This window comes from Neopsephotus bourkii, unplaced genomic scaffold, assembly GCF_033783945.1.
Source record: "Neopsephotus bourkii isolate Nb327-2 ecotype Australia unplaced genomic scaffold, CSIRO-AGI_Nbou_v1 NB_53, whole genome shotgun sequence".
NCBI lineage: Eukaryota > Metazoa > Chordata > Aves > Psittaciformes > Psittacidae > Neopsephotus > Neopsephotus bourkii.
This window is the reverse complement of record NW_026900570.1, coordinates 5,390,885-5,415,538: the sequence shown is the minus strand read 5'-3', so window position 1 is coordinate 5,415,538 and position 24,654 is coordinate 5,390,885. Positions and strand designations below refer to the sequence as shown.

The 24,654-nt window shown below is 38.6% G+C and overlaps 1 protein-coding gene across 5 annotated transcripts in view; it reads right to left on the bottom strand.

Annotated features, from left to right (window-relative positions):
* ZMYND11 (zinc finger MYND-type containing 11) overlaps positions 1–24,654 on the bottom strand; it is a 108,838-nt gene that overhangs the window by 3,084 nt on the left and 81,100 nt on the right. For all 5 annotated transcript variants that reach the window (XM_061349710.1, XM_061349684.1, XM_061349701.1 and 2 more), the window contains 10 exons: positions 15,978–16,055; positions 15,483–15,575; positions 14,269–14,356; positions 12,116–12,171; positions 11,341–11,418; positions 10,680–10,798; positions 8,649–8,856; positions 6,723–6,791; positions 4,566–4,838; positions 3,356–3,541 (listed from right to left, as the gene is read on the bottom strand). In XM_061349710.1, the coding sequence (XP_061205694.1) occupies positions 3,356–3,541; positions 4,566–4,838; positions 6,723–6,791; positions 8,649–8,856; positions 10,680–10,798; positions 11,341–11,418; positions 12,116–12,171; positions 14,269–14,356; positions 15,483–15,575; positions 15,978–16,055 (1,248 nt within the window). The remainder of the gene's footprint in view (positions 1–3,355; positions 3,542–4,565; positions 4,839–6,722; positions 6,792–8,648; positions 8,857–10,679; positions 10,799–11,340; positions 11,419–12,115; positions 12,172–14,268; positions 14,357–15,482; positions 15,576–15,977; positions 16,056–24,654) is intronic.

Sequence of the window (24,654 nt, the reverse complement as noted above, 5' to 3'; positions counted from 1 at the left end):
TATGCCCTAGCTACAACATTGTTAATAAAACAGGCACTTACAAAGAAAACAAACCCAACTGCCTTAAAAGAAAACAAAAGCACACAAGCCTACACACTACTAAAAGTCAGATCCAAGAAAGCTGACATTTACATTGGCTAAACTGATAACTATTTATTTACATCAGCAATAAAGGGATTGCCCTGGCTGCATGAGAAAGGAACCTCTCCATTTTCCTTTCATAACTCAGCTCCAGGGAAGTTTATTTGTAGAAATGACTGCAAACAAGTGTCCTCTCGAGAGCTGTTCTCCTGGTTTTTCATGTTGCTGGCTGCTCATAAGCCTGTGGGAACCATTAGAATCATCCGCTGGAAAGGTGCAGGGAACAGCTGTCTCTCTATTACATACAACATGGGCCTCAGCCCAGAGACCAGCTTCACATCTGCTTGCTTGGAGAGATCAAAAAAAGCCAAGACAGGAGAGGACAACTGACGTGTGGGTCCTGCACTTCCCTTTACATATGTTGGCCACAAGTGTGGGATGTAAATCTCCACTTGAAAAAGGAAAACAGTGTCATCTAAGCTGGTACCAGCACATGTGGCAGAAAAGGCAAAATGCCAGCTGGCCTGAGGCCTCTTCTTTCCTTTGTATTTTCCTCTTTCTAAATGTTACCAATCAACTGGGGTTTTGTTTCAGACAGTACACATCACAGACCATGCTCATTCACTTAAAATCAACCTGCTGCAACTTAGAAAAATGTAAATATAATTGAAAGAGAAGTTAAAAATTGTCTATAAAAATGATTTATGTGCCAATTTAAATGAGGATTATATGCAAATAAAAGAACTGGGAGAAATTAAAAAGGAAACGTTGTTAACACCAGCACTCTAGCCTGTATTCTGGAGGTCATCAAACTGTCTTTACATTTCTTCCCTTTGACTGCTATTTACTTGAGGTAAATCCAGATCTTCAGGAGGTATAAAAATTAAATTGGGTGAAGCCAACTGTGACGAGTTAGAGCAACAGAAAATATTGTTCTATAACTATGTGTTAGGATCCTGAGAACTGGGAGTGCATCTTCTCATGTGCCCATGCACCGCCGACAAAAAGATCCCTTGATCCCGACTGGATTTTTTTTAGACATGAGAAAAAGACAACTATAGCGTGAATAACAGCAGCTGTATTCCCAAACGTAGACATTTGCATTATGCAAAGCCAGAGGTCTCTGCTTCTAATTCAAAAGCAAAGCCACCAAAACTCATTCAGAATGTGTGTTAATTACACGAGATTTTGGTAAGGAGGTATCATAATAGCAGCATACAAGTGCAGTACTACACACCAGGGACAGTCATTAATATCACTGAAGACAAAAACCACTGGGGAGTTCTGTAATTGGACCAACTCCAGCTGCCTGAGGCTGTGTGTTGGCAGACAGATCCATCAGCTTGAATGCAAAGGTGTTTATCCTTACTCTCCCTACTACCACATGCAAATTAGCTGCCTGTATGACACCTTCATTTAAGATGGTGATGGACAGATAGTTTTGGGGTCACAGAAATGGGCAAGACTGTCAAATACTCTTTGTATCTTTAATCATCTTGCTCAGAAAAAGGGTTTATGCAGATGATTATAAGATATAGTGATGTGGTACCAGGGCACTTTGTGATTAAGCTATGGGATATGGTATAGGCACACTGAAGTAAATGAAAGTAAGTTTCAAGGCTCTAAAAAATTCTGCCTTCGAAAACACCAAGAAGTAGTTATTGCTTAGTGTCCAGGCTTACAATCAAGTTACTATGATTGAGCTACTGCATGTCAGCTGAATGGTCACAGCAGTTCATATGTGCACTCTAACTTTTGACAGAATAGAGCTACTTTGACATTGTTCTACAGTGGGAAAAGGCAATTCAATTTCCTTCTCAAGTGCCATAGGCAAAAGCATGCATGAAGACACCAGCAGCTGTGATGCATTAAACACAGTAACTTGATCAACTCAGAGACCTAAATAACTTCTCTGGTCTGCAGAGAGGTAGATGGGGAGGAATTTTCTAACTGACAAAGACCCAAGCACTGCAGTATTGTACACTCACAGCAAAACCTCTACTAGGAACAGAAATGAAGACCCTCCAGAAGCTCTGGCACTTGAAGTGCTTCTCTTTACAAAAAAGTCATGACTGTGATAGTCTGCAACCAATTGTCTCGCCTTAGTATTTTTTTCACTCTTCTAGAGAGCAGTTTTCTCTGCAGGGACCATCATTTAATCTGTAGGAACAAGGACTAATGAGGCTGAACACAAACAAAGAGCCCTTTACAGCAGAAAACAAACAGGAGTTGCAGGGAAGAGCCAGAACTCGCTGTTCCGTTGCTCAGTGGCAGTGGGACGGGTGTCCAGCGCTGCTCAGACCAGCGTGCCACCTTGTGGCAAGGCACCCGCATGCTTCTCAGCTGCATCTGGCAAAATCAAAGCTCAGAAGGAGGCGTACCCAGTCTCCTGTATGTTATAGATAGCTTATTACAGTGCTCTGTGATTTGCTGAACGATGGCTTTTAACTCCTTGTTCTATGAAAATTAACAAAGAAATAGCAAAGTTTGTATTGTGTGCCAGGCTCACTGCTTCTCAGCATAACGGTTTCGAACTGTACTCAAAGACTAGCAGCACAGTGTTTACACTGCTTCCAGTTGAATAGATGCTGTATAACCGTGCAAGAGAAGACGCTTCTAGGCTGAGAAGAACACAGAAAACCAGAATAACAAAGACAACTAGGGAAAAATTTGCAGCATGAAATAGAATAAGTAAGCCAGATGTCTGTTTTCACTTCTCTAAAGGGCATACGTTTTTTGTAGGCAATGCGGCAGATTTGGGCTTAAGGACTGAACAAGAGGAATATACTTCAGAAAGTCATGTCCTATATACAGAAGAACATAAAACAGCTGCAGAAAAATCTAAAAGAGGAAAAAGCCAAAAGGATATCACTACCAGCATTATTAGCTGGGGAATCCAAATTGATGCAGCCAGATACTGTGTCCTCTGGGGCCTTGAGATCAAAGGAATGTCAAAATAATGTAGAACATCTCGTATGGAGTAAAACATGTATCACATGGAGAAAAAAGTGTTTTGATACTAACATGTGACTGGACTCACGAATATGGTGCTGTTAACACCACATAATTAAGATGGAAAGCAATCCGAACTTTGAATCGAAACTTGGAGGTTAAGAAAATTTGAAAGCAGTAATATGAAGGAGAAAACCTTAATGCTGAAAGACCAGTGAAAGAGTGGTGTAGTTAAAAGTAAGGAAAAAATCAAATTCAATTGCCCTGCACTATGCATTATACTTTTCCACTTACTCTCTTGTAATAAATTTTTAATGCTTACCCACTGCTTCTTCTTGGTCTGGGAAATCAGTTGCTTGTGCTGGCCTGCTAGCTTCTTAATTTCTTCTAAAAATTCTTCTTTGCACTTCTCCTTTACCTGCTTACATTTTCTGTCCATCTCTCCTTGTGCGTTGGCCACAGCTTTATTTACAGCCTGCCTTTTCTCTTCTTCCATCTCTGTACGCAGCTGCCATACCAAAGCCAGGAAAACAAGTCAGTGGACAGCTATTGGAATAGAAGTATCTTCTTTAAACCTCTACTCTTTAAACCTCTCTTACTGATGTAGCTGGAGGTCAAATAATTAGAGATTTCTCCTATTCAGAAACATTCAAAATTAAAATGTCACTTTATTTCTGTTCTGCTAGGCAACTACAGAAACAGCTTAACAGCTCCCATGTATGTTTTGTCAACATTCAGTCTACAAATCTATGAATTTATCTTAGACACAGATTTTGTCTTTTCCAAATCTACAACTACATATAAATCTACAGCAAGGGCACAATGGAAATACAAAAATAGAACATCCCTGAGTTCAGTAAGAGGTACCTTTTAGGATTCATTGTTGATGGGATTCCTTTGCCCTTGCTCAGTTACCTAAAACTTTGGTGTCTTAATCCTAAAGGATCAACAGTTGAACTCCCTAGGTTCATTCCACAGCCCTTCACCCAGAAGGAAATTCATCTTGCATTAAGACATGCACTTAAGAGAGAGGTGAGACAAATCATACTCTAAATTGTCCTGTTCTCTCCAGCTAAACACGACCAGGTCAGGCTTCAATACTGAATTTTGAACAGGTTATCATTAAATACAAAAAGTCAAACAAATTTCAGCAAATCTATTTAAGTCAGAAGACTGATGAAAGAAGAACTGTTTATGAGTAGCATTTAAACAATGCCACTGTGTACAAACACAGCTGACAATGGAGACAGAGGCTTTGGAAATGGATACTCGTGAATGAACAATTCATTTCATTTTTGGATCTGATTTCACTGGACTCAAAAAAAAGCTGTTTTCTGCTTAAACTAAGATCTGTTGGTATTGAAATGGTCTAAAAAGCAATAATGAAGATTGTTTTTATGTGGTCTCTTTGGGAAAGGTTTTTTATTCATTTTCTTAAGGGTAGATGTTACAAAAATAGAGGAGAATGTGAAAAAAATCGACACTCCTCCTCTCCTCAAACCAGAGTGTAGGTGGTGTTTGACAAGTGTTACCTTTTCTACTGCCTCTCGCACAACTCTCTCAGTTTCTCTTTTGTGATCAGCTTTCATCCTGTCCTTGAAATCATTAAAGATTTTGGTGTATTTGTCATGGCACATGTTCTGACACACTCCATCATTACTGGTCTGGGTGCTCCGATGCAGCATTTTTGGAGAAGAGGCACTTAACTTCTTGGTCTGAGTTGAGACTGAAACTTTTTCAATGGGCTGAGGCATTGTGGGAATTTCCTGGCTTGAACTTACTGCTTCAGTTTCAGGTTCTGGCTCCTACAGAGAAAGAACAAACTTGTAAATCCAGATATCAAAGTAGAACAAGTTAACTTTCAGTTCTCCCAGGAGAAAAAAATGTTGCAGGACTAATGCCAGTGCAACTAATGTGAAAGGTGTCTGTTGAAGACCTTTAGTGCTAATGGGATATGGGATCCCTGGGGAAAAACAGCATGGCAGTCGGTAAGTATTTTGGTCAGGCTTTCCTCCAGAAGGAAGCACATGTATGGCCCATCAGTATGCCACACTCACCAGCCTCACTTCCCCAAAAGCATGACAAACATCAGAGGCTACGTTGAATCACAGCAGATCCCTTGGGATGACTAAAGTTTTGCTATAGACTTCCCCCTGTACCATCCTGCCTGAAGAGACGGTAGCTGTGTGGTCAAGGTGCCTGAATTGTTTTCGCAAACTCTGGGCTTACTCTGGCCCAACAGAGGCTTCACTGGAGTCTGTAATATTCCATTGATTTCACAGAACTGCTGCAAAGACTGATTAGTACTTCAAAGGTGCTTTGAAGATGAAAGGGTAATGAGCATCCAAGTCTTGCTTCCAATAGTACAGAACTAGACTTGTATGACCACAGAAGCTTTCTGCAATTACACAATTATCAAGAAAGAAGTCATAGTTACAGTAATGTACTGTACTGAATTTAGCTGCCTATGTTATTACACTGTCACACCAATTGCTCCTGATCTTTAGAACAGATAGAAGTAATATCCCTGCAAAGTCTTACTGACATTCGAAATGTCTGAAGACACAGATGAACATTATTTGGATTTTTTTAACTTAGATTTTTTTAAAGCTCATTCAACAGTGTTCAGAATAAGCCCACAGTCCCTGTACACCAGTCTTGCTCAGAACTGGACTCTGTGCCTGGCTGTGTGATGGGGCACTGCTCACACCAACCAAAAGGCTGACTGTGCCTTTTGCAACCAATTAGTTTTTAATAGGTCACTGTGATTGACTTCTGGATCACTGATCAAACATAAGCAGAGCTAAGAAGGCAAATGTTAAGACATAAATTTACAAAGCAAATTACAGTATCTGCTTGACAGAAAATACAATAAAAATGACAAGACATCCTAAACTGTAATCTCCCTATCTTGCACTCAAAATACAGTTTGTGCCCCAGAGAGCACAACCTGTGTGTCACTGCCTCCATCAATGAAGGTGCCTCCTGCAGTATCATATACAATGGGAGACAGGTGCTCAGGTATTAGGAGTGGCAATGTCTGTATTTCAGGAACCAGGGCCATCCCACATAACTGTGGTGATAAAATACCTGAACCGTCCTCTATAATGGAGTCCTAAGTTCTCTTCTGAGGCCTGCATGTACGTTCAACTTTCTCGTAAGTGTCCAAAATGCAGCAGAAACAAGGCCAGGAAAAAGTACTCAAAACTCAGGAAATAAGAGATTTATGGCAGTCTCAGTAACTGCCCCCTTGTGTACAAGCATAATAACACAGTCCCTTGGTTACATGATCATTCAGTGTGCAAGCTGGATAAACAAGGAAGGAAATTCCACGGACAAAGATGGATAGGACATTTTATAAACATAATATACGTGAATGTGCAAAATACTTTTGATTTTCTGCTGTTTATAGACTTAATAACCAGTCTGAATTTGCCATTAAAAAAACATGTTGTAAGCTGACTTAATTTATTCATGATACAGAATATTACCATGATGACACCAGTGGTTTGCATGTGGGAGGTGCAATTATGTTTGTTAGCAAGGAGGACCAAGCTATGGGGCTGGATCTTTCAAGATTAACACTGTAAAATCAGTAAAAGGTGACAGAACTTGAAGGAGTGCCTGTGAAAATTTCAGACTTTTTGTACTGTGATATCACTACAAAGATGGTAATTGAGGTTACTTACTTCTTTCTTGAGTTCCATACTCTGGTTACGTCGTCCTTTCTTTGCTCTTGGTTCCTGAGTAACCTTCAGCTATGAACATTAATAAAAGCACATTGAATCAGTCAGAAAAACAGTTCATATAAGTTCATTGTAACAAAACTGATGTACATTTTTACCTTTTTTTGTGACTATTTGCAATTATTTTATTTAGGAAATAGAAAGTTGAATACTGTTCTTAAATGAGAAGTACACACAATAAACTTTCCACGTTAGCACTGATGACTACGATTGCGTAAAGGAACAAAATTAATGAACAAGTTCTAACATTCAGTATCTATTTGCTAAAACGCACTTAATCATTCTTTTCTTAATTTCACATACCAGTTCAAACACATGTTTCTGGAATGTTCTCATATCAGTGACCATAATTAGGCAGCAGATCTTATTGGAAGCCAGAAACCAGCAGTAATTATAAAGAGGATGTAAGTACGTAAGGATGGTATGATTATCCAGACTTGCTATAATTGATTGTAACTGTATGTTTGGAGGGGTATGAAACTTCAGGCTTAAGAATAAAAGCCAATCTCCAGCAAAAGAAACAAAGGTGAGATCTAAGTGGGTGGTATATTATCTTACAATGTGTTACAGGAAAGTTCTTATTCCTGTCTTTGAAGTATCCAGTACTAGGTAGTGTTAGAACAGGGTATTACTGATTACTACAGAGCACTGATTTTGATGGGTACTCTTACGTTTCTGTATCTGAGAAACCAGTGAAATGGATATAAGCATTAACCAAGTGCAGGATGAACAGCTGGGGTGGAGCAGAAAATATGCAAATGGACACTCCAAACCCTATGACTGAAACTTCTGAAAAACTGGGAAAATGCCACTGTTACCTTTCATAAATATTATTTGCAACCATTTTCCTGTTTCATCATACACTGTTGCATGACAGCATACATCACATTAAATAAAGGGGTTACAACGGGTAAATAAGCAAATCAGGCTAAAGAAATCTAAACCCACTTTGATAAGGAGCATTCCCTTAACACAACATCCAGTTTTATGAGCTTTAAGTTTTTAGCTACAAATTGATGATAGACCTGTTTGACAAAAGGGCAGAGGAAGTGGGTCAAAACAAGCTGACTTTTTATATACAGGCTTAGAGAGAGTATAGTTGTTTTAAATGAGGGAAGAAGATGCTGCCAGGGAAAAGACTGCCAAGAATACAGAGAAACATCCTGCAAGCTATGAAAATCTTACTGCCAAGTCAGTAATAGCGAATATATAACACCCTCTTGGACAATGAATGACTAGCAAGGTTCAGCTGTGGTAAGGGAATTTCCATATGTTAGTGCAAAGTTTTGTATCTTGGCCCTTTTTGCTTTTCACCATTGTTAAAGCAGTATTTTTTTTTCTCATTTTGCAGAATTATTTGTAATGACTTCACCAGTTGCTTCTCGAACATTACCGTTTGCACCTAACTTTAGCTAGACTTGCTGAAAATGTCATGGTTGGTGTTACTCAGGGATCTGTAACAGTCCAAAGTGCACACAGTCCAGCTGTGAAAAGGCTGAACAGCTACAGCACTGTCCCTTGCTGGAAGTCCAAGAAGGCAGCGTTGCAGTCTATCTGATATCCATGACATTTAACTTGAACATTCCTATTTAACTTTAGAAATCTTGGTTTGTCTTATCAAGGTGCTGTAGGTTATAAACATTTTGAAATTTCCCAGAGGTCATCCAAGAAACCAAGAAAAGAGGAAAACTCTGCATTCTTGTTATTACCAAGCTACAAAATAAAAGGAAAATTATCCTTTGAATCCTCTTCCTGTCACCACTGAAAGACAGAGTACAACACTAATTTAACAGAATATTAGTCAAAACCATGTCATCTTTGTACCCTTTAATAAATTGCCCTGATTGCTAATACTGTGACAGCACTCACCTGCTCATTGCTGGTGGAAGAGATACTTGACTCTGCCTCCTCTTCCCCTTTATCCTCATTCTTTGATTTCCAGAATCTCCCCTCACGAAGGAAACGCTGGTGCAGCTCCAGCTCATCACAGGCCTTCTTCCACCCCATACTGCGTTTCACGTGCAGCCGATGGATGTTAACTGTGATGTCTTGGATGTTTTCAGAGGGAATCCAGGCCCTTTTGAATACACAGTACAGACAGGTTTGGAAACATTACATACAGGTGACATGAGAAAATTACTTCAGAAGCAGTTTTTCACAGTGGCCAATCACTGACAATTCCTTTTTACCCAGATTTTTTTGTATATTCAATATGAATGACAAAAAAAAAAAAAAAGAAAAAAAAGAACTGCACTGTGTTATTATAAGCATTTGTTTGCTGTGGGTGCTACGGATGAAAGTCTCTTTCATTTTTGGTGAGCCATAAACTGCCCCCAGCACCAACAGCTGTCATATCTCCTACCTGCTCTCTTGCTAAATGCTCTGAGTCAGACAGAAACATCTTTACTGACTGTTCATATGCTAACAGAATTTAGCCCTTGACCTCTTTTCTAAAACTGTCAAGGAATGTATCAAATTATCACCTTGAATAGAGATATTTTGTAGTTTGGGCCCCTGTCTATCAAGATTGAACACATGTGGGGACTCCTGCTCTTTGTGAAAGAATTTCCGTCAGTGACTTGGTTCCAAAGGTACTTTGTCCTCTTAAATATTTTCAGAGACTTCACACAGAATTAGATGGACAGCTCTTGACATTTTGAAAGGTTATAAAAGACATAAAAGAGTCACTGGACATAAAAGAGTCACTGCCATGTATATCTATATAACAGAGTAAATACTCAACAAATTAAATGTCTGTGGACATATTCTCAATTCTTGCAATTTAAATATCAGTGAAGTCAAAGAAACAATGCTAAATTACACCAACCAGGAACAGGGCCTTTCTTTCAAGTCCAGCACAGTAACTAATTAATGGCACCCCAGTAAAATGCATTTTGCCTTTTCTATCAGCACATGTTAAAAGAAGTTACAAGCACCTCATCCCACAAATGCATGGTACTTTGCTAAACAGTCTGAAGCTGTGTGAACTTAATGCCAAAACTACTGAGATAAGCTGTATTTGGAAACAGATTCAACGTAAATCATTCTGTGATTGAGACACAAAGAAAGATCCTTTATCCACTTAATGCTATTAGAAAATTGTGGTAGTTCATATAACAAATGGAAACATGTCACACATTGTGCAAGCTACACTAAAAACAATTTAAATAAACAACCTCATAGAACTCTGTTACTGAACTGCCTGGGCCTTTGTGGGATGCACCAAAATACACTACCTTCCCAACAGCCATGAATTACAAATGTCTCCTCTCCTCACATCACAGGCATATAGATCAAACAGGAAAAAAAAAAAAAGTAGATCCACTCTAGTAACGCTACTATAACCTTACCCAGCTGCTGAACAAACAACAGGAGATGGAAGTAAAAGCTGAGCTAAGAGTTAAGTTTGCAGTGTAAAGAGTTACTCTCTGAAACTGCAAACTGGCTCACAGTGGGAGCTCTGTTCTAGAAATGAGACAGAAAGATTTGTGATGTATATTGTATTACTAAAACACAAAATTGCAATGTGCCTGCTCAGAAGAGAAAAGAGAAGAGAGTCAATACTGCTGGAGGTAAGAGTACATTTCTGTCCAATTTTCGTCTTGGCCTGGATTAGCAGGCTGCTACTGATTTGATGAAGCAGTTGAAGTTCACTTGCTTGCTTTAATTAAAATGGCATTAAGTAACATCCCTATGGCAAATCTGGAAAGAGAATCTCAGAGCCATTTGGCAACTTCAGATGTGTTAGACTGAGCTTTAGATTTTCTGAAACAATTATGGCAAAGTATTCAGTCTTTCTAATGTTGGCAACTAGCAGAGCCAGGACTTACTACATGATAGATGAGATAAATTCTTTTCAGTATTGTTTGTAAAAAGCAGCACATGGAATTAATAAATTACCTTTGGTGGTGATGGCCAAAAAAGCGAACATCAACTTGATTGTCCTCTTTTTGCATGACTTTGGCTGGCCAAAACCCAAAGCCTTTCATTTTGGCCCAAACCAGCTCATGATTAGGTATCTGGAAAAAATGTTGTATTTATTATTGTATATGAAGTATTATATTGATATCTCCCACAAATATTTTGCTATAATACTATGCCAGTATTGTAAGAATATGGTTTTTGTTTATGTCTAGTGTTATTTTCATTTTTATTTTCTTACGGTGCGTATTTCCCTGTTAGATGTATTACTTGGATCAAAGTAAAAAAAATACAGTCTGAAAAGGGTGTAATTGTCTATTGAAAACAGAGATCTTAAGCAGCCCCCAAATTAAACTTGTCTTAATAGCTTCATCCAGGAGTAAAGTTTTATTTCTGACAGCTCCTTATTTTCTTGTGAAACTGCTGTAACTGGCTGATAACCAAGTTTCATAACCTATACTGTTACGGCTTTGAAGTTCAATCAACATTTCACTTGTGTAAAATATCTAGGCTTACAGACTCTTAACCATGCTTTTGAAACAAGCCTACTTAAATGGAATATTCAATGCATTAATGATACCAAAACTACAAACTTTTACACCAAAAAGCAAACAAATCAAAATCTGTGTCAGCAACATACACAAGGATAGCAGAACCAATTGTCAGGTCGCGCATTTGATAAATAGAAACAGTTCTTGCAAAGCTGCAGTTCATCCAGCTGAAAAACAAAAAGAAGGTAAGTAAGCCCCAAAAAATCCTTTTTATGCAACTTCAGTAGTATCCCTCTCTCTTATGTAGTAGAATTTTTCAGCCCTGCTTGCTGATTTAGTGGAGCTACTTCTGTCTGTACAAACTAGAGGTGTGAAACTGAGGTGAGCTGGGTGAAAGGCAAGCTGCAGAAATGTTATTCATGTTTCAGAGAAATAATGCAGTGGGAGGAGACCAATTCATGTCTTAATGACTTATTATATCTAAAACGCAAACAATAGTTCTTTAAATTCATCAAATATTTAAAGTACATTCTGAAAGAAGTAATTTAACTCTAGAAATGGAGAAAGTGAGATAGCTCCCCAGCTTTATTTTTTGGTCTCCTCTGAATGATGAGAAATGTTTCAATGCCAATAACAGAATTTGGTAGGAATCTCACCTCAGGTTCAATTCATATTAGCAAGTACAATTATTTCTAACACAACTATATATTACTAGATTATTTTCAAATCTAAGATTTGATTACTGGTATATTCCATATGATAGTCTAATTGGAAAAAAAAAAGGAGTAGTACTGAATGAGCTGTTAGAAAGTTAAGGGAGAATTTATAACAAACTTCAGAGCATTTTAACTTTTGCAATATGAATAATAATTTTCTTAGGTTCTGAAATGAAAAGTATTTTGTCTACATCTTGGTATTACTTACTTCATGACATGTGTCTTTGTAAAGCATCCTTGCTATATCAGCTTGTTCACTATCCGCTATAAATTAAAAATAGAGGGTATGAACAATCACAGTATGATCACAGTGCTCACAAAGATTTGCAGCTGTTACTGCTATGATTTTCATGCTATAATTGTCTGGCTTGAGAATACAAACCATAATTTAGTTACTTGGATAACCCTTCTATTTAAAATTTTGTAACAATCAGTTTTGTATTTGTTTTCTGTTTCATATTTATATGCAGAAATACCATTGGGAGCTTTTAAATTCAACAATACAAGTACACATCTGAGAAGCAGCAGCAGGGACACATAGCTGTTCTTAATACGGATCCAATTTCTTTCTCTCCTAGCGTCTCAATGACACGCTGCAATTGTCCTAAAACATGGCTCTCACCACTTGACAGGAACACAGGTACAATAACATAAGCATTTCTGCTCAGATTAATGCTTCACAGACTATTTCCCTTTACACCTGTTTCTTTTCCCATTAGCACATTCCCACCCCTTCCTACAATGACATTGCAGATCTTCTGATGCTGCAAATAGACTGGTCCCACTCTCCTCCCAATTTCCCTAATATGGGCTGTGTCTGCAGGGAGGAACCACATCCTTCCTGGAATAATGGCATCTGTTACGTCTGGCTATAGCTTCTGGACACAGTGGAACTGTTTTTCCACTTCCAACCAAACTGTCCCATCAGTCACTTTTTACCTTCCCAGTAACTAACAGCTTCTCTAATGCCTGTATCTCCACACAGGGCACCAGCAGGACACCTCTAGTGTGAAGGTAGCGATATTTCCTGTCACAATATGGCAGATATGGTCCACAAGTGAAAAACAGAACCACAGAAACATAGAATAGTTTGGGTTGGAAGGGATCTTAAAGATCACCCAGTTCCAGTCCCTGCCACAGGCAGGGACACCTTCCACTAGATTATGTTGCTCAAAGCCCCATCCAGCCTGGCCTTGAACACTAACGGGAATGGGGCATCCACAACTCCTCTGGGCAACCGGTGCCCAGTGCCTCACCATCTTCATAGTGAAGAATTTCTTCCTAATATCCAATCTAAACTCACAGATGCATCTCATTAGGTCGCATGGGCTTGTGCACCTTCATGCTCCTTAGATGTTCTTGAACCTCATCTTTTCCTACAGTTCTTCATTCTCCCAGTGCCTGCCTTTGCCTTCTGCAACTTGGGCAGTGTGGGAGGAGCACTTGCAAGTGAAGCCCAAGGCAAAAAAGTACCTCAGCCTTCTCCATATCTCAGGTAACCACGTCTCCTGTTTCCTTCCAGAGAGGGCCCACATTTTCACTACTCTTCCTTTTACCACTGACATACCTACAAAAGCTTTACTTGTTGCCTCTGATGTCCCTGGCCAGATTTAATTCTGTCAGAGCTTCTTCTTTCCTAACCTGATTCTGGGTGGCTCAGATAATTTCTCAGTATTCCTCCAAAGCAACCTCTCCTTGCTTCCATTTTTGTATTTGAGTTTGTCCAGGAGCCCCTTGTTCATCCACACATGCCTCGTGGAGCTTTTGCCTGACTTCCTCTTTGTTGAGATGCATCCATCCTGAGCTCGGACAAGGTGATCCTTGCGTATTAACCAGCTTTCTTGGGCCCCTCTTCCCTCCAGTGTTTTATCCCATGGTACTTTACCATGTAGAGCCTGAAGAGGCCAAGTCTGCTCTCCTGAAGTCCTGTGTAGCAAGCTTGCTGTGAGCCCTCATCACTGCCGTGAGGATCTTACTATAGTGTATCTATAGTATGCCCATAGTACATATTTCTGCTGACACAGCACGTAAGAGTTCAGACCTCCTTATAGCTTAGAACAACGTAAGTCTACTGGCAGAAATCTGCAGTATAAACTGACTTATGACTTAGGCTGCAGAAGAAACAGGATGGCAAAGGTGCAAACTCCCACTAACAGGTTTAGGCAGAGAGTATGAAAATAGTTGCGTAGTGGGTGGGCCAGAAAAGACCCTGCAAAGTCCTCTTGCAGCTTGCTTTGATTTTTAAGGGCTCTCACATTACTTCATCCACACTTATCTAATACCAAATTCAATCCCCAACTTGTGAGTTTCCTACAGATAAAGAAAGATCAAATAAAGTAAGCAGTTAACATAGTACTTTACCTCCATAGAAAATCACTGTATTGTGTAGAAGCAGCTGAGCATCTGCTTTGAACTCCTCATAACTCCTGTACTTTCCTTCATTTACTTTCTACACAAAAGAAAACATAGGACTGTGAAGAAAACTGTTAAAGTGCTGTACCCATTTTTTATGCAGGGAAGCTTTCACAGAAATCTGCATTATGCAACACAGATCAGACATTGCCTTTCCTGCATACAGAAGGAATACTTAGAACTCTCTGACATGGTTTGTTAGTACCTGAACATTGGATGAACTGGTCCCTTTATGCTATGGCCAGAAATACAATAGATGCTCTAATACTTGACTAAGTTTATAAAGCAATTCTCTTGGTTGTAACATGGTGAATCTGGGCTAGCTTGATCATAAGGTGCGCTCCAGAACTCTTCTTCAAATTAAAATATATTCCCTGAGGTGAAGGCTTTCATACCTTAGAATACCAGCTAGTTTCAAAATAAGGCTGACTGCATTTATTCTTCACTTGACAGTCGGCATTTTCTGGTGAAAGCTGATTGTCTTAGTCCTTCAAACTCTTAACAAACTCTTAACAACTCCTAACTCATGCCAACATGGAATCATGCAGTTCATTTTCCTAGTATGTTCCTTCATCTGATAAGGAATGCAGCATTTTCAGTTGTGCTCTGTCAGACCTTTAGTTCAGAAAAAAAGGACAACATATTTACTAGTACTTTATTTTTGGAACAATTAATGCAAAGCAGATGTTTTGAGTGAGTCTTGGTTTTTCGTGATCAACAAAATGATTGTTCTTTATGAATCATGTAGATGTTTATGAAGTTGACACCTACACAAGGGCATAATGACTAAAACTGGAATATGGTCAAAAACATCGGGCCAGATATGCAAATATAGGCACTCAATACTGTATTCAGTGACTTAGATAAAGGGTACTTTTTCTTAAGATTTCATCTGCCTACAGCTCCTCGTAAAACCATAGTACAAAAGGAATTGAGGATACTCTATGTTAGAAAAACAGGCACTACTCAAAATGGTTTTACTTGGTTACCTATTTATGAGGAAAAGTTTGAAGTTTTAAGATCCCGTATCCAATGCTGGATACAATACTGAAATACTGATCATAAGGAGAATGAACCAGGACTAGTGCTTTATTCCTTAAGGTTTATCTTCACTGTTAAAAGACACCATAAACACGTGGAAGTTACAAAGCAAGTCACTCTACCTCCTGTATAGTAGGAACGTCAACAGCTGAGTGCACCAGCCTTCTATACATTGGATGTTTGTTGTCCTTCCCTTTCTTGTTTAGATCTATAGCCTGAAAGGACCATGAGACAGTGTAAGTTATTGCATTTAAATCTGCCTAGAACAAACAAACAAACAGGTTAAAAAAAAAATGCAATAGTTTGGAATATTTCAGGTGGGAAATACACAAGGCCAAACTGTGGAGCCACAATCTGACATGTGTCTAAAACCTGAAAAAATGTCAATTTCAGAGGTTTCACAGGCCCATGGCATAAACTACTCCAGTCAGAATGATACTAATCTGAGCAATGAGACCTGATAGTTATATGCTGAAATACACAAATGGCCTATGAGAGGAGAAATAAAATGACACCCTCTTGTAGCCCTCCTCCCTGCACAGCCACACATAACCAACTGTAACACATCCTCTACAGTGCAACTCAACCTTCCATAAGCTTCCCTGTTTCAGACTCACCCGCTCCTTCATACGAGAAACTATGAATCGTAGGTATGTGCTCATCTCTTGTTTACTTGTGTTTTTCTTCTTGATACTCTGTCAAAGAAAAACAGTGTCATATTATTATTTTAAACTTGACTACAAAATTCATCCAATAAAAATCTTTGCATCACAACATTATTTGAAAAGGTAACTTTGAATCACATGTCACACAATCTTTTTAGGAAAAATCTTTTCTGGGAAATTAGTAACACTAACATGCCACAACAACTATATTTGTTGCTCTGAATTATGTCTGGGCTGAAGACTTCAGCTACATAAGAATTACAGGTTTTATTTCCAGTTGTATCCATATCACATTGTCAAAACCTTTCATGTAAAAAAAGTGTCTAATTAGAATAAAACAATGAACAAAGGCATTTTAGGGAGCAGTTTAAAATTTGTCTTTTCATTAGCAAGACATTAATATATTCACTAAAATAAGAAATTATTTTCAAAAGAATATCCTGTACCACCTACTAATTATGTGCTTACTAAGCAAAATAACACTGTCTAGGTGGAAGCCAATTAGGCTCTAGGCAGTAAAAACTCAGAGCACTTTATAGGGCCTGAGAAACATAGCAGTTGTTGATTTTTTTTGTGGTTCTTCCTTAATGAAATCTAATCCAGATTCTGGAACACAAACTGCTTTTTTTTAGCATTTCAGGATCCAGAGTTCCACCCCACCCCCCCCCCCCAATTATGGATCAGTATAGATACTTATCCCTAGTCTTCAAAGTCAATCCAGGCTAGTGGAAAGCACTGCATACAGAAAATGTGCTGCTAAAGAGAAGGTGCCTCTCTGCAAATGCCTAGGCATGCTCTTACAAACCAGCCTTTCCAGCTCTAGGTCACAGCAGCTGTGCAGTTATGCATGGCCTTAAAACAGCTACCTGAAAAGTGCTATCTCCTCCTTGCTCTTGCCTGCAGTAGCTCTCCAAAACAAAAGCAGAGTGAAACAACACCATGGGTTCCAATTTTATCATCCTGAAGTGATTTCTAACTGCTGACATCTCTTGCAAAAACATTTACTCCTTCTCACACCTCCAAATGCACAGAGTGCAAAGCAGAGTACTCCCCTTCTCATGCCTCACATCACGACCTGTATGCTGTGTGGACCAAACTGGCTTATCCTGCATCCTCAAATTTTGACGGTCTTTAGTGAGTTCCACATAATTGTGCAGATGACTGTTGCTTAGCAAAAATGAGAAAAAACAGGATCTATGTTCTAATAGGTAGCTAAAAGATGTATGAGGCTTATGAATTACTAATCACTAGAAGAGTGCTATTTTTCACTGAATTACTTATATATAACTCTGAACATATAGAGGGGTCAGACTCACTGAGTACAGAGCGACTACTTCTACGTATTTACTCAGCAAAAGTGAATTAATATATTAGCACCTGAAGAAAAATGACAGAACTTGATTGTGTCTCACTTATATTCCTCCTGCAAGCCACTGAGGACAATAAAAATCAAAGGCTGGCCATTGTGCTACAGCAAGTGTGAAACCTGTATATCTCAGGGTGGTACTTACTACCTCCTTCTTAAATCAAAACTGTAAACAGCACTACCAATGAAGCTGTTTATTTCATTAACGCTATGTACAGAATCATTACAAACTGTGCTAAAGTACCAGTTCAGTCATGAACCTATAGATACTACAGTATGCATAACAACACTACAGCTTTTTCCTGACAGGACACTACCACTGCTGGGTAAAACTCACTGTTGTGGAAAGGGCCAGCACCAGGTCCTTCTAATACTTACAACACAGTAAATATTATTTTTATCATATTAATGGTTCCCTGACCTTCCTTCTAAATTCTGGAAGGAGTCAGACTTTTACCCTGCACTGTATGTCTGAATCACCTTCTGTATATTCATGTTTTACATCGTCTGCTGTGAGAATGTGCATTCTGCTGGAATTCAGTTCACCCATTTAGTTTTGCATAAACCAACATTGCTGCTGCAAATTCAAACCCAAATTTGCATTAAATTATATGCATTACGAAACACTGCTGTCATTTTAGGCACTGGAGTGCTGTATGCATGCTAATGACGCAGCATTTTGAAAGACTGAAATTTATTAGGACACAATAAAACTCACTTGCACTGACACCTCTTTTTTTGACACGGTTCTGAATTTATCATCCTTTGAAAGTATTTCAGCATTCATGTGAACCATTTTTCATGCCCTACTGGGCAAGACAGTTTGTAAGAGACTGTGTTGAGATAGATGGTTTACAGTCCTATCCTTCAGATCATGAGAAAGGATAGATAGCAGGCTTTGTATCGTTATTGACATCAGCAGTTAATATCATCTTAAGCAGCAATGAAAATGATATAATTAACTTGACAACTCAGGCAAATTCGAATTTCTCTCCTTTTCCTTCAATTCCCTACACTGATTTATTTAAAGCAAAATTTGATTCCCAGGTTCATCTACTAAATATTGAAAGGTAATAAATTTGGGGAATTGGAGCCTATGAGCCAGCAAAAATGTCTTTTTATGGCAAGGTGGCTCATCCTTTGTAGAAAGCGAATTATTATCCAACTGCTTCGTTCACTTTTCAGCAAAGATTAGCCCTTTAGGAGGTACCACTCGCACATTCTTTGAAAGCTATAATGGAAAATGTGTAACTTTTTAATAAAACCCCCCTACTTTCTATTTTGAAGTCTTATAGTGTCCTCAGAGAAGTCAACTTAGAGCCACTTAAAGCAAGAAAATAGGGGATGTGATTTGCATAATATCTATATTGCTCTGACATAAGAAAATATACCTATTTTCAGGTCCCTTTATAGCCAGAGTGATATATAAGCAAGTATAAATAAAAATTAGGTCTTTTAATCTCCTACTTTTGGGAAACAAAAACAACGATGGTGTCTTATGAATCTACAGAAGTGCAAACATCCGCTGTGTATCTTCTCCCACAGTCAGATCTACTAATATACACTACTGCAAGCCTTTAACTACAAGTTTCTTTCAAGGAGATGGCTAAGATTCAATCCAGCCCCAAAAGATTTTAAGGATCTTTATACTTATAGATACCCTATTTGTGGGATGTATTATCTTAATATAAGATTGTACTAGGTCTGGCTGGGATTAAGTTAATTCTCTTCACAACAGCTCATACGGTGGTATAATTCAGATTTGTGACCAAATCATTGTCGATAACACACTGATATTTTAGCTCTTCCTGAACAGTGTTTGCACAGTATCAAGGCCTTTGCTGTTTCTCACTCTGCCTCCACAACGAACAGATCAGGAGGTTTGCAAGAGGTTGGGAGGAGATACAACCTGGGAGATGACCTGAGCTAACCAAAGTGATATTCCATGCCGTATGATGTCATGCTCAGCAACAGAAAGGGAGAAGAGAGGGTTTAAGAGGGTTATCCATCTTCTGCTTAGGAATTGGCTGGGCATCAGTCCAGCTACGGAGGGTGGTGAGTGACTGCCTTTGAAGCATCTGGTTTTTCTTTCTCTCTTTTTCCTTTTCTTAACTTATTAAACAATTTTTATCTTGACCCAAAAGTCATCTTGATTTTACTTTTCCTTTTCTCTTCCTCTGTCCCACTGGGAGTTGGGGAGAAGTGAGAGATCATCTGTGTTGTGCTTAGCTGCCTACCGGGGTTAACCTAAAATAAGGATGATACCTAAGTTACACTGGTTTTAGCTGTTTTTTTTTTTAGAGAAATCTGCAGCCTTTCTGCTTTGAACCAAGATAAATTGAAAGGTTTGGTCAGGCATATGCGTTTACATAGGGAATGTAGGACTGAAGTAATAACCTTACAATAGCAATCCTCCTGTAGAAGATTAATGAGATGTGGTAGGTGGAAGGCCAAGGTTGCAACCTAACTCTTTGCTTGTGGGTGCAGGAAATACCTTATATATGCCTTGTTCTCTGCAGCACACCTATTTCCTAGAAGCTGGTTCCTGAAGGCTGGATTTACATTTCTGTTTATATTCGATATTCCAGATTAATAATACTGCTTTGCTGTTAAAGACGGTAGCAATATATTGCATCGTGAAGGTGTGACTTATTTAGCAATTTGGACATGTTTATGGTGCAGGAATTCACTACAAGACTTTACGAACCACACAAGGTTAGCAGCAGCTAGGGACACTGCCAAGAAACACCCCATCCTTCAGTAGCACCTTTTACAATGGAAGTGACTATCCTTTGCACTCCAAGTTAGCATGCAGCTTTCAACCCCCAGGGTGACAATGGCCACCATGCTACAGTTGCTGCAATCTTTCATCTGAAGAGAAAAAAACAGAGAACTCTAAGAAATGTAAGGTGTTACAGCCAGCATTCTGTCTAGCTAGGAGCAATTCAATTAAGTTTTCTCCCTGTAAAAAAGTTTCCATTTCCCTATAATCATCTATTAACAAATTTTTTTTTTTTCCTCTCTCAACTGTCATGTGTAAACACACATCAAAGAGCTTCACTTCAGCTTAGTGATGGATTAGGTGAAGGCTGCTCAATGACAGGTACATGTTTCTAGGGTACCAGTTCCATTTTCATAAGCAATTCAGGTTTCCAGGGGTATATCTGCAGAGGGGAACTATGTGCATGTCTAACATACATTCACCACTGTTGTTTAGGAGCTCCTTGCTTTACCCACTGGTCCTTGGATTTTTTTAGGGCTTAAATTTCCAGAGGAATTTGGTACTACATATGGAAAGCTTTACTGCTCTGACGCCCTCTGAAACTTCCAACCCTCAGGTCCTCAGGTTTCCTGTACCATTAAGAAAGGTATGCAGGCACACAGGATGTGTCTCAGAACAACCAGTGCACCATATGCCTCAAGCAGCATACAGAAAACCATCTGCCTGAGCAGAATATAGCATATGACCTGCCTCTTTCAGGACCACGTAGAGTTAAAAACTAGACTTTACAAACCATTAGGTGCTTTTGGAAAGGTTACAGCTGAATCCACAAATTGGTTTGGACTTGTATGGTGCATTAAGCATCTTCTGAATATGACGCACCATAGCATTAAATACACTTTTAAGTGCACAGAGAAAGTGGTAGGAGGCTCTAAGTTGAGGTTTCCCAGTTTTGTCATTGCTGTGGACAAACTCCTTTACACTTTTTAAATACACCCTATGCAGTGCCCATTTCTGATGGCTCCCTGACTTATTCACGGGTGCATGTGGCTGAAAGGTGAACGGAAGTGACCTGCCAATGACTAGCACCTCCTGAGGTATGTGCTCTACACACTGAGCTATGTGGTGCTAATATTGAGCCTATACTGGAACTTCCCTTCACCCATCAATCCATGGCTATTATTTGTGAAATTGTGCCAAATTCTCTTTACAGAATATGTTTCATTGTAAGGCTACCTAACTCCTACCAAAACACACCATAACAAAAGTCAGTAAAGCTATGTTCTTTCTTCTTTGTGTTCTACATTAACCACGCTGACAGCTAGTACCTAAAACCTGCCGATCTAAGCACTTGAGTTACTTCACTTAAGTAACCTTCATCTTTTTGTGCTTCTAACTTTTTACTGTTTGTCATTCTCACTTGTCAAATTATGTCTAAAGTTGACTGTGAACTGCATGATGGTATATTTATATGTACTCTATGAAATGCTTAGTGCAAGTACCAGAACTCAGAAATAGCCTATTTATAGAATACTGAGCAGCATAGCATTTAATATCTTAAGTTCTATAGTTTACTTTACTCTCTTATTTATGAAAATCAGAAGTATTGGAATACCCATTATGATAGGTAAATCGGTTATAATTTCTTGCAAAGCACATGCATGAAATTTCAATCTCTGATCAGATGACTGCGAAAACTTTAGGAGTCAAGTGAAACCATATGGATAATGCTCTGTTTTTGTTTCACAAATCAAAATCTACCCTTCTGGGACAAACGGTATGTCACCACGCATAAACTTGCCTTTCTATAAAATCATTTTAAAATCTGATTTTTTTTGAAAAAGAAATAATAATTGTTTACTCCAATACATGATCAATATTTTCCTATTCAGATTGTTATATATATATATTCCCTGCCCTCCAAATACTAGCATTTTTGCAGCATTTTCTGCGGTCTTTAGCTGCTAAATTAACAGCTGGAGAAAATTAATTTCCTCCTTTTATCTAACCAAAGAGTAGCAATAAATGTACAAGTCTCCTACATAGATTGAGTTGACTAACCTTATCTTGAATGGACCACTCCAGTAGTGGGGAATGTAACCCCTAAGTTAATTCAATATTGAGTCTTTCTCTTGTGACCTGTCTACCAGGAATTTTGCTGATAATATCAATTTATTTCACTTAAGACAATGATTAGTCAGCAGCCAGGGAAAATTTTCAATCACTGCAATGTGGTTTGAATTGAACTTTGTTTGACTCTTGACTCCTGCTGAGAATTATGGGTACAAAATATAGAGTGGTACCTCGAGTAAAAAAAAAAAAAAAAAAAGAAAAAAAAAGGCAGGAACTGGACACTCTTATTGATTCAGTGGAGAAAAGCCACCAGCAGGGAGGCAGAGTTCAGAGCAAGGTTTGCAAGGGACTGTTATAAACATTAAGGGAGCAAAAATATTTTAAAGTTATTAACAAATCCTTGGCAATGTCCTTTATAAAATGTTTCTGAGTAGTCAAGTGTGCAAGATAAAGCTGCGCAGGTTGATTGAACTAGTACAACCAGCAATTGTGAAATGAATAATCCAAAGGCTTGCTGACCTTGGCAGCATTACAGAAAGCAATCTTTACATAAGAATGATGTGTTCCTACATTATTTCTTCCAATGTATTAGGTTTCAAACATACTTTAACTTCACCTTTGAAAAGAGCTTTGAAATCCCTAGGTGAAAAGTGCTATGTCCATTTTCAAGAATAAAGTATGAAAATATATGCATCTCTTTGTCCTAGCTATTACTTTTCTTGAACGTACACATTTACTGCTGATGATGCAAAGTAAATCCTATTACCCTTATACTAGATAGTTAAGCTCTGTTACATCCTCTGGACATCAGCCACAGCTCTTCAAATTACCATAGTTTTGTTGAATATAGGCCTCTTTTGCTTTTAAAATTAAATTAGAGCAGTCCTTTCCTAAGAAGATGGGGAGAAAGTAGTGGAAGAATACTGAAGCCTGACACAAGGACGTTAACTCCCATGCCTCCTTTACTTCCAGGGTCTGTGCAAGCATCCTTAGTCCAAGCTTGCGGAATTAGGGCTTGAAGTGATTTGGATTAATTACAAAGAAAATAAAAGCTAGTACAGTGGAAAAAGGATGCCATGGCATTCGAGATGCCATTATTCACAAAACCAGGCTGATCATCATCTGAGGCACTGAGCAAGCCAAAGATCTCTGGGGCTTGAAGTATTTAAGAGCCCCTCCTTCCCCCCCCCCCCCCCCAATTTCTCCTTAGTCTTTCTGCAACAAAAAGGGGAAGACAGACACAGTGCACATGGTCTGAGTTTCATAGGACTTTTATCAAGGTAAAAAATTGTTTAATGTCATTGCCGTTGTCATTGTTAAGGATTTTAAGGCTCCAAGATGAAAGTCAAAACTGTTCTCAAAGCTAACCGTCCTATGTATCTGTGCATATTTCATGTGATTATTCAGCATTTCTGACCAAATCTATGTTATAAGATAGATTTTACAAGCCACCTCATGTACAAGGTGGCTTAAACCATTTGCATTCACTACTCTGACCAGGTGTCATCTAAAATTACTGGTAGACTGGATGCAGTTTACCTAATTTTAACTATAACAATTAATAATACTTATTATAAAACCGAACAATTATTAAAGAGATTTATTTAAAATCTGAAACCAATTCACCTATATATGGTCATTCTTTATGCTCAACAGTGGCAATATCGAGCAGCTAAATTAAACGCTGATAATTCAATACGGAGAGATATAGTACCTGACCTTATTGTACATGTTCTTATCGTACATGTCCTTATTCTTAACTGGTTTGTTTCCTGCCACTACTTCTTTCTCATTCCTTTACACTTTCTTGGGCAGGTTCGATTTTCTTGCTATTTCCCTAAATCCTGAGAACTCCCAGTCTGAGGCAAAAGAATTTTTACAATCAGTTCTAAGGTAACATCAGTTAGAAAGTGCTGTTTTGAAACAAAACAATCTATGTGTTTTCAAAAACCACTATTCTGTACTATGAAGTGCCTGAACCCTTACATTCCTTGCAGCACAGATCATCTGAAGGTCAGTCTGCTGCTCTACATCTAGACCAAAGCTTTTAGCAAGGGAATTTCTTCATTCAGCAGTCCAAAGTAGAGTGCAACTGGCAGTTTTATACCATTCTATACCAATAATTTGATCTTAAACATTCATATGCATTATTGCCTCCATTTAAGGAAGCCTAGGAATGCGCTCCACTAGAGGAGGTGATGCGGAGATAACAACCGTAAAGAAAAGCACCTGGCTGATTCAAGGCCAGATACCAGTAAGCACCATCCTGACTAGAATGTTTAGTCTTCTAATGACATGTAGGCAACATACCTGCTCATTCTTCAAAACTATAGATAAAAAATACTCTTTGCTGTCTCCCTACCATACTCATCAGAATAACAATTTTAAAGAAAAAGCAATATAGATAGGATGCTATGACTGAAATCCAGATTGGCCTTTTTGGCACCAATAGAATCCACAAATGTAAA